Consider the following 10,506-nt stretch of genomic DNA (forward strand, 5'->3'; position numbering starts at 1 on the left):
TCACAATCTAAGAAAATACCAAAAAAAGCAGTCGGCTCACACAGTCTATTTGTCACTCTATCTTCCCCAAAGACCCCTCCCCTCATCAGTCCACCTGAAATTAAGGACATAGGCTGCCCAAGCAGAATGTCTTTGTCCAAACTGTCTTCTGTTTCATTCATTGTCCATTTTTGGATGCCTCTGGGAAGGGTGGGTGCAGAGAGGGCACAGCAGATGTCAGTATTGAGGATGAATAGTGCCCTGAGGGGAGGGAGAGATATAGCTGGTACAGCCTTTGTACCCTGGAGACCCATGCAGGCAGGGTAGGGATCTATTTCAAAGAGGAATCAGCTTGTCCTTGGCTTCTGAGTGATGCACACACCCATGAGAGACAAACACAGGAGAAATCCAATCACACTGGTATAGCCTACTGCAATCTTCAGTTAGTTGGACCACAATATACTTAAGCATGAATACACATTTGATAAAAGTTTATTTAAGAAGCTTATTGTTGTGTATCTTGCTGCTGCATTCATAAATTGCCATGTTTTCAAATAAAACTGTTAAATAAGTCTTCCTTGCGTTTAGGATCCATGACAACCATTCTAACCCCTGCTTCTGACTTTTAGATGTTGTGTAACATAAATAGATACAAAACCTGCCAGTGTGGGGTGTGTTCACAAAAAGCTGTGTGATATATGTGGCTCCAGCTAGGCTTTTGTCCTTTAAACAGTGGCGCATGAGCACACTCGCTCTGCAGGAGGGCTATACCCTGTCATCTTACTGGCAATAAAGCAGGTCCCAGATGTCTGCCTCCCTGTAGCAGACACACACGTTCATACTGTCACTCACCATGTCTTTGTTCTCAAATGGCAAAATATTGCTAGCGTACAGCATTCGGATTCATATAAAATGTTGCTACGGACAGTGAGATCAGGACAAAGAACGTTTTTGCATTTAGTTTTTGTCAAAAAAAAACAAAAAACATTTTAAATAAAGTATAAATTCAGTAAGTATTAATGTCGGTAACTTCACTGACAGTCATGCTGCCTCACCTTATCGCACCACATATCAAATCCTTATCATTTCCTGATATGCAGACACACCTTCTGGAAACTTTTACCTTAACAAACTATCTCTACTGGGTGACCTCTGTTGCTATGCGAGTCAGAAGGGAGGGTAGAAAAAACATTACACAGCTGTTTCATCAGTGCCAAGCTGAAAATGCAGTGCGTGCAAGACAATTCAATGATACTTGCACAAGTTGCGACAGAACTGGAACAAAGTGAAATCAAAATTCTGAAGACTTATGTTTTCCCCTAAAATAGGTTCAAATTTAACTGAAGAATACATCTAGCCTTTTTAAGGCTAAATCAGCTTTCATGTAATTTCACGACTTTTATGATTCAGATTTTATACTGTCAGCACAAGCACAGCTACAACAGTCCACTTCTTGTTTTCTCTGAGGTTTAACATGCCAAAACAACTTGCTCAAATGAGTCATTGCAAAACCTTCACCGGGGAGTATTGCAAAATCCAGTTAAATCTGAATCACTTTGGTTCTTTGTTCACTTTCCGCTCTATGTTTTTATAAACAAACTCAACTCGGCCCTATAGCTCGCCACACCATGAGAATCTTTGACCGGAGTCAGCAGCAACCTTTACGGGGGATTTACCAGTATACGACACGATGAATTTCAGCAAAATAATGTGCAAAATTGTGTCTAAATATGATTTAACTGCTGATAGAGCTCCATAATTTAGAACTACCCTTCCCAGCTGTTGAGGCCTCATGCCGGTCATTGTTTGGAGAAGTAAAGCTCGACTTAAACACAAACCCAGTTGCCTCCCCTCTCTGTGCCCTCTGCTTCTGCTAAACCAGCTTCTCTCGTTCTTCCCTTTGTCCGTGTGTCAAAATGAGCCACATGTTTTTCTTTTTGTGCCTGCTGCTAGGCAACCTGGGGGCTTCAGAGTGCTGCAAAGGATTGCAGTCTTAATCCAAACTCCAGGTTTTGCAGAGTCAGTTGTTTCAGCTTGAGAAGCATTGTGCATTATGGTGGCCTGGCAGTTTTTTTTTCCCCGAGAACCCAACTTAATGATACCATCTATCACATATTGTAGTCTTAGTAGAAACACTGACAACTCCTCTCCTTAAATTTATAATATTTATTCAAAGTGTAAAAAAAATATATATTTAGCAGTTTAATGTGAAGTCGTTAGATTTACTAATTAATGCAGGCAACAAACTATTTAAGGGAAAATAGCTGAAAGAGCTTGCAATATGTTCCAGTTACTCTGACTGAGCCATGAGTGAAGCAGACTCAGTTTGGATGTATTCATTATCAAATTGAATAATGGTTGAATTTTAAACCAAAGCCATCATTAAATACTGAATACCGGATAAATGATGACAGATCGCAGAGGGAATATGATGCCAAGATAGGAAATCTTTTATTACAGAGAAAAAGAAAAAAAAAAACTTCTTCCAAAATATAGAAATCTGTACAACTTCCGCACAATCAAATTTACATGAACTGTACAAATTTACAGCAGTTCATCACAACATACCCAAGGAAAAGAAACTTAACACAATAAAGATGTACTGACATGAGATCACAAGACATCTTTTCTTCTTGGGTAAGCTCAGATTTTTTTGTCTATTTTCTTGTTTTGTATGTAAATAGAAAAAAAGGGAAAAAAACAAAGAAAAAAAAAACAAAAGGAAAAAACAAAACAAAAACAAAGGATACGTCTACACTTACAGATCATGGAAACTATTTTTTCTTTTTCTAACCAAAACAACTTTGGTCCTTGCCAACACTCCCATCACAAATGGCTTCACTTACGAAAAGCGTCATCCATGTTAAAAGATGAAATACAAAAACAGAATAAGTCTAAAAACACCTCAGGATAGCAATTATTGGCACTTCCCATGTGTAATGTTATGCACTCTACCATTTGTTGGACAGTTACAATACATTCTACAATATGTAAAACACTTCAAATGTGAAAGTGGCAATAATTCAGCTCATCAATGATGACAATATTGACAACAAAACTGCTGTTCCCTTCCGGTTCCATGTCTTAACATGTACAACTTTTCCATAAGAGTTATTTATTGAATGTTCGAGGCCTGAGTTTGGCAATACATTCCAGGAGAGACTCCTCGCGTCTCAAGAAAAAAAAGAAAAAGAAAAAAAAAGTCACAACTTCAACTTGACATTTAGTGCATTTATGTGCTATTTTACCTCTGAATACTCAAAGCACTCTCACGACATTTCTGTAACCTATGTGCGCACAAGCTGAATGGATGCCATTTAAATAATCAAGATCACTAAAACCATTTTGGGTGGTAGTATCACAATTGAAAAGGTGTTGAAGGGGAATCGCATTTGAATTTTATTTTTTCATAGCTCTAAAACTAGGTCTGTTTAAAAGTGGGTTGGATCATCAGATTAAAAATCCTCTTACCAAAGGGATGAGGAGAAAATGGGGATGAGTGGAACGATGACAAAATCTACTAGTGTGACTATGAAATACATCTAGAGAAAAGTGAGACGAGACGATCATCTCGCGTCTGAAGTATAGACCAATCTCAAAACATTTTGTTGCATGACATTAAAAAGCTATGATGGAGCAGCGTGATTTCAAAATGGATGTATACCATGGAAACTGAAGCTCTGGGCTCCCATCCCAGCAGGCCTCCATCCATCTGGTCAACGTGGAAATCACTGCTTTTCACAGATTCACTGAAGGGAGTATCAGCAGAGAGCAGGGCAGCGGGGGTTAGGGGGTTGCAGTGCATCAAAGGCTATAGCTTTATTACCTATGATCCTCTCAGGCTTAGTGGAGCTTAAACACCCATAGGTCTGGTGATGAGCAGTGAATCAGCCTGCCGTGACAGATTTGGCCAGCAGCTAAGGCCTGAGCAACACCCTTAGCCATTCCAGCATCTGTTCCACCATGTCGTTAACCACTAAACTCCAGAACTGTGAGTGAGGTGGGGGTATATCAGACTTCCGCCACATCCTTTCATATGCATGTAAACAAAGTTGCTACTCAAACTCCGTAAACAATCCAGTGAGATGAAAACAATGGCCCGGTACCCTCTATCCTTCATCTTCGATCCATGTTTCATCATCTCTCTAGACCCCCCAATGCAGCTTGAGCACGCCAAACGCGTGTGCTGGTTATTCATCACGGCTAAGGGAAGGTTGAGGGCTTCTGGTCAGGGTGGGGAGATGTTTGGCGAGTTCAGAGGGGGGCTGGAGGGATTTTAGCTGCCCTGGACAAAAGAGTCCGGCCCTGGCCCCCCCTTCTCTCACACCAGCTCCCCACCATGGCCGTCCTTACCCAGCTCCCCATAGTGATGAATGATGATATGTGTCACATTAAGTCTACCTGCATCCACAGGGGGTCGGCTAGCAGCATGATGGCTTGCTTTTGGCTGAACAGGAGGTCTGAGCTAAGGAGTGATAGGCAGGACTTGAGGCACTAACCCTCGCACCAGCAGGGGTGGGATGAGGGTGGTTGAAGCTGCCAGGCTGGAAAGAGGGCACCTCTGCTGAGGGTCCAGGCAGCACAATGCACCAGAAAGGCGCTCCTAAGCCTGATGTTTGTTTACCATCACAAATGGCTCATAATTTACAACATTGAGGTCTTCATAAGGCAGCGGACTTTCAATTTACATAAAAGTATCTCCCTTTTACCTTAGAAATAGATGAAAACGGATGAAGGCTGACATGGCCAGGTGGTTTCAATTAAAATTAATAAGAACAGTCAGTGCTCCAGACCTCCTTTTGGCCAAAGTCTCACACAGTCATCACCTAGTCAAGATCTTTCAAACATTTAACTCCGCAACATTAATCGCCACCCACTTGTCTGGCGAAGCGGGCGGCGTAGCTCTGTGCCATATGAATGGATGACAGAAGGTTTCTAACATACCACCCGGAAAAATCTCCACATCAGTAAAAAAGAAAACAGCTCTGAAATGTTCACAAATACAGTGTTAAAAGGTTTTGAAATCCAGAGGTGCGCACTCCCAACTCAACAGACATGGGAGCTACAGTATGAACAAATGGCTAAAACTGGGAAAACGCTATGAAAAGATGACATTCGAATGGATGGAATGCAGGCGATTTTCTTTAAAAAGTACACATCCCACACAATCTCACGTCAAAGTGCATTCAATGTCAACTCTAACTGGGCCACATGACCAGAATTTGGGTAAATAGCCCCCCCCCCCTTTTTGCTACACTTTGAGTTTTGGTAATACAGGAGATGACAAAGCGGCGGGGAAAAGGGGGCAAAAATCAACAACACAGGAACTTGATTGTGAACTTCAACAACATTCATTAACTTGAGGGAGGGGGAGGAGATGGATCGCCCTGCTCTCCCCAAGAAAGCTACACACACAGTTAATGGGAGAGCAACAGTGCATTGGGACATGCTGGCACCCACGGGTAACAGGTGTCGCAACACATTCTACTTGCACTTACATACAGGCAGACAGAAGGTTGAGATTAAGGTTTTCTGAAACTCACCGTTGATAAAAAGGGGGGGAGGAAGAGAAGTTAAGACCACAAGCCCCCCCTCAAATAGCTGCAAGATAAAGAAAACATCTTCCTGTGGTCCAAAAATGCTTTTATAGAAAATAGAGATGCTTTCGTTGAGTGTTTCTTTACCTTGAGCTTGGATTGCAATGGGCACAGCCTGAACCTCAACTTCCTCCCCATCTGGGAACAACTGAAAAACCTCAACATTTTCTAATTCATAAGGGTAATTCCTGGGGGAAAAAAAATCCTTACAATTTACTCTGGTGTTTTTGCAGTGGTGTTTTGAACATGTACCCATAGTAACCACAAGTCAGAAAAGTGCAAAGTCTATGTGGATCGCCCCTTCAGAGATGGAGCCAAACACATTGTTGATTAGAGCTGAGAGTGGGGTGGGGAGGTAAGGGGGTGGAGCCAGTATACATGGGGGTTCCTGGTTGGTTGATTGGTTGGTTGGTTTAGCTGCCCCAACAGTTCCATTTCTGCAAAGCCTCTCCTAAAAAAAATTAAATAAAAAAAAAAAACGGAGTGCCCAGCTGATCCAATGACAACACAGATGATAACGGGTAGAGAGAGTTAAAAAAAAAAAAAAAAAAAAAAAAACTACTAGGTTTCCATCACCTGGATGATAGGCCACATCCTCTGTTTTTTTTTCTCTTTTGCCTTTTGTTTTCTTATTTCACTATTTCATTTCATTTTCTTAGCTTTAAAAAGGCTCACCATGATCTGACCAGCCATGGTGTGACCCTGAACAAAAGTAAGCTGGGTTGACAATGTGCCCACTTTAACTGGACACAGTCATCATATTATTGTAGGCTTTGGAGGGACTGGTTCTGCCCAGCACCCTCAGTTCATCCTTGCAGCTGAGGTGACTTTCCACCATGGAGCTTCCTGAGGTGGAGCTGGCAGCGATCGACATTGGCATTCCGACAGGGCCGGGCTGTGACTCGTAGAGAACGCAGATGGAGCCGTCTTCACCGATGCGGTAGGACACCTCGAAGGGGTCCACCCAGAGCGTGAGCTCACTGGGCAGCAGCAGGTAGAGTTGCTGGATGGTCAGGCCGATGCGCTGGCCCGCCTGCCACACCAATGGATCCATCTTGTGGTTTATGCGAATGCAGCGGTAACCGGAGCCCTTGCAGGGCCTGTCTGGGAACCAGTGGTGCATATATTTCTCTGCGGGGACACAAAGATAAAGAACATGGGGACAAATTAAGCTTCGAGTGCCATCAGTTACTTGAACAAGCATGGGAATGTGGGCAAAAATGACATCATATGCTTGGAGTTACAAAAAGAAAAAACAAAATGCGACTTCAGAAGCAAAGTGTGGCTGTGCAAAAAAGAGACTTACTCATATTCTAATGCAGTTGAACAGAGGCTGAAATGGGATTGTCATAAATACAAGACGGCTTATTTGTAAAACAGCTGTGGTATATATCTTTCTCAGTTTGACCTTCGCGTTAAAGTAGAGTCATAAAGGAAGAGAAACAGAGCTTAGTGATTAAAAGGAGCAGATTTGTCACATGCGTTTTTGCCAAAAGGCTAAACAAAAATAACAAAATGTAATTATTTACACACAACTGAAAAGTGAGGTCATTATGTGCCAAAGTGATAGATGGAAAGAAAAACATATCCACCTGTTCCAGACCTGATAAGCAGTCATAAACAACCAGCCAGCAGCGCACTGAGACTACGTGACAAAAAGACTATCACGGAATTGCACAATCCCTCCCCCTGGTCTTCCTCAGTGTCAAAAAGCCTCCCATGACTGGCTGAACAAAAAAAAACAAAAAAAAAAAAACACCAAAAGTGTCTCAGACAGCCATCTGGGACACACAGCTCCGCCTCTTAAAGGGAAAGGGTCTTATTTTTTTTTTTACTCCCTCGTCTTTGTGAAAATGCTAGTGGCCAAGAGAAACTTGTGTTGCCGTGACACCACGCCGATGATTTATATTGGCTAAGTGGGATTGGTGTTTACAAGTCTAAAATTCTGTGATTGAGAGTTTGATGTTTGGTTGCCCTTTCTTTGCTACAAGTTTACATTTAGCATATGAAAAGGCTTCCCATCTCACCCCCCCTTCAGATGGCTGGACAGTTTCAGTTCCCTTTTGTTCTAACCTTTTCACTTACCAATCACATCACTCTAAGAAACACACCTACTGCTTTTTTACTCTGCCAAGGCTCATCCATATTGAATTCCCTATTGATGGGGATTGTGTGCCACAACAGCATTGTGGCCAGTGAAAAACGGGTTAAGGGAAGTAGGCCAGCATTCAGTCTGAGGCCAGGAGGCCACCTGTATGCATCCCCCTCCTTATCACAGACGGCTGTATACGGCCGAGCTAATGGAGGGGTTGGCACTCATGAAAGAACACAAGGGCCTGGACAAGCTTTCAGCCTCATACTGAGCCACAAAGGCAGCTGCCCACAAACCCTGGAGCAGCTGGGAAATGATCAGCTCAGCAGGGCCTATTCTTAAAACGAGGGCACATGGGTAGAGGAGGAGGGGTGGAACGTGAAAGTAAGCAGACAAATGTGCGCTTAACCTAAAGAGTTTAACCAAAGAAGGTTGTTTATTCAATGTAGCTGACCTCAAACACCAAAGGCGTATTACGTGGGGCTGTTTTCGTTGGGTATTTTCCATTCAAAGCAACTTTCTATAAAGGGCACCCAATCGCGTCTCGGCTGAAAGAACATGCCTAGAATTACGCAACTAACATGTTTGGATTTTGATCACTGGGACAAACTTCTCCCTTTTCCCTTTGCTCAGCACTAACAAGAGGAGCCAGACTGTTGGCCTTTCAGAACACAGACACAATGCTGAGTGAGTTCTGGCTGGCTTGGTTTAGCAGCAGTGAGCCCACTGGGTACGGGCACACATTGACTTTTGGTTTCCCCTAAAACAGGACTTGGGAGAAAACGCACTGTTCAATTTAAACTAAGTGCTTATTTTGATTTTTTTTTTTTAATCTGTAAAAAAAAAGGTCAATTCAAGCTTATATTTCAGATCATCTTTACTTTATTATTTGTTTAAAAACGGCTATGGTTTTGTTTGTTCCATAACTGATGTTTGGTTAAAGGCACCCAACCAAAACAGCTCCCCTCCCCCACAAGGGCCAAACTATTGTCTGTTTACAAACACTGGAGTTCATCAAAAGTATGTTTTTTCTTTAATTATTCTTTTTTAAATCAGTTTCCCAATGTATGAGTAGCTTTTCCCATAATAACCTGAGAAGAAAACATGGCAGTACTTTTGTAAACGCCCAGGAGCAAAAAAGTTTTTTTTTTTTTTATTTAAATTTTTTTTTTAGGGATTTTTGTCAGGGATCAAACACCACAAAATACTCCCCCAGGGAATAAGGCTGCTCCAAAAATGTAGGTCATCTGCTGTTGTGCGTAACCGGAATGAGGCAGATGTATGGCAGCTTTACAGCCCCTGAGCCTGGAATGTGTTTACGGCAGGAAATGAGACACGAGCTGCTCTGTTCTGTGAAAACTGCCATAATCCTCAACAAAATTCGAACCAAGTCTGTGCAACAGACTGGGCGCGCGGATTCAGTGTCCTTCAAACACAAAACGCAAATGTAGTAGTTTGATTTCTACACTTTTGTCAACCATTTTAAATGAACGGGAACCGCGATAAGAAAAAAAATATCTAAATCCACCCTTTTACAGCGTACATTAAAACAAATCTACTCAAATGGTCCCTAAAAGACAAATGTTCCGAAGAAAAAGACACAAAAGTCGCCAAAATATATTTTCGAAATTGAGTTGTACATAATTATAGGAAACGGTAAGTAAAAGAAGACTCCAACGGACATGTTTCATTATTAACCCGTTTCTTCCAGTGCATTACGTAATTGAGCGGCCTCAGCCTTCTCACTAGGGGCTGTTTTTCTCAGAGGCTCTGTTCTCTGAGAGCTTCATCGACCGAGACGCACTTCCTTGTTTGAGCGTCTTTTTTCCCCACCCCCACCTCTCACTGTACTACTGCCATACTTCGCACTTAATCGCGTTCTTTTGTTCCGATTTCATGTTTTTACATTTATGTAATCGTCGACCGATCACCCTCAGATCAGCGGGTTGTTTTTTTCCTCTCCCTTCCGACGTGCGCAAACACTGGTGCGCGTTGATCGCGCTGATAGTGATACTTAAGAGAACAAAGAAAGGCTTCTTCTTAAGTCTATTCCAGCCCGAATTTAAGGACTTCGTACTAAAACAAAGCCTCAGCTTGACGTGTGAAAAAGAGATTTATGATGGGAGGAACTTCAAAGGGGGTTTCAAGGCGTATATTGAGAATATTCTTGTTTCCTTACCTGCCAAAATATCCTGTAAGCTTTGGCTGAACGTTTGGACCTGCCGATCGTTTACGTGTCCTTTTACCCTCAGAAATCTCGACAGAAATCCGACGGCGGCGGTGATCTCTGGTTTCATCGTTCCTCGGGCACAAAGGGTATGCATTGAGAAAGGTTGCGGCGACGGTCCGTGCGCTTTTGTTTTCTTTCTACGTGTTGGTCCGACTGGTCGTCTTTCTTTCCAATTCTGAGCAGCGGTCCTTATCTGTTGGCGCTTCTGATTTTTCTCTTGGCATTTATTGGTCGAGGTAGAGGCGAGTTTTGTCAGAGAGGGTCCGTGGTCGTGGACGGTACAGTGTTGGTGAGATAGACGTTCGTTTGTTGGTAAATACAGGGGGTTGGGGAGTCCCTTGTTGAAACGTCAACCAACCCTCGCTGCTCGCTTTCCTCCTCCAGAGTGGGACTTTCACAGAGGCGAGCAGGGTTTTATAATGTTCCCCCCTCCCTTCTCACAGCCTCGTCATAGGAAGCTACGACACCTCCAGCTCTCCAATCCGCGACCCTGCCACACACTGACGAGCCACATATAGGAGGGGTGCAGCGTTCACGTCACCGTGCTGAAAATAAACAGCAGTGCTCGGCGTGAAACGGTGGTGCGTTTCAGTGCTGTCGGAAATACG

The 10,506-nt window shown here is 42.9% G+C and overlaps 1 protein-coding gene across 1 annotated transcript; it reads right to left on the reverse strand.

Annotated features, from left to right (window-relative positions):
* Nucleotides 1-2,406: 2,406 nt before the first annotated feature.
* Nucleotides 2,407-10,301, reverse strand: btg1 (B-cell translocation gene 1, anti-proliferative). The gene is made up of 2 exons (XM_072377653.1): nt 9,848-10,301; nt 2,407-6,707 (listed from the first exon to the last, which is right to left on the reverse strand). The coding sequence occupies exons 1-2, from the start codon at nt 9,990-9,992 to the stop codon at nt 6,316-6,318; spliced, it is 537 nt and encodes a 178-aa protein (XP_072233754.1). The 5' UTR covers nt 9,993-10,301; the 3' UTR covers nt 2,407-6,315.
* Nucleotides 10,302-10,506: the final 205 nt, after the last annotated feature.

Source organism: Leuresthes tenuis, unplaced genomic scaffold (genome assembly GCF_036924035.1).
Source record: "Leuresthes tenuis unplaced genomic scaffold, fLeuTen1.0.hap1 SCAF_23, whole genome shotgun sequence".
Lineage (NCBI taxonomy): Eukaryota > Metazoa > Chordata > Actinopteri > Atheriniformes > Atherinopsidae > Leuresthes > Leuresthes tenuis.

Excerpts from the sequence above, each read along its gene's own strand:
- btg1 (XM_072377653.1), bottom strand. The coding sequence starts at position 9,992 with ATGCATACCCTTTGTGCCCGAGGAACGATGAAACCAGAGATCACCGCC. Across the intron at positions 6,708-9,847 it reads CTTACAGGATATTTTGGCAG|AGAAATATATGCACCACTGG; the intron begins GTAAGGAAACAA and ends GTGTCCCCGCAG.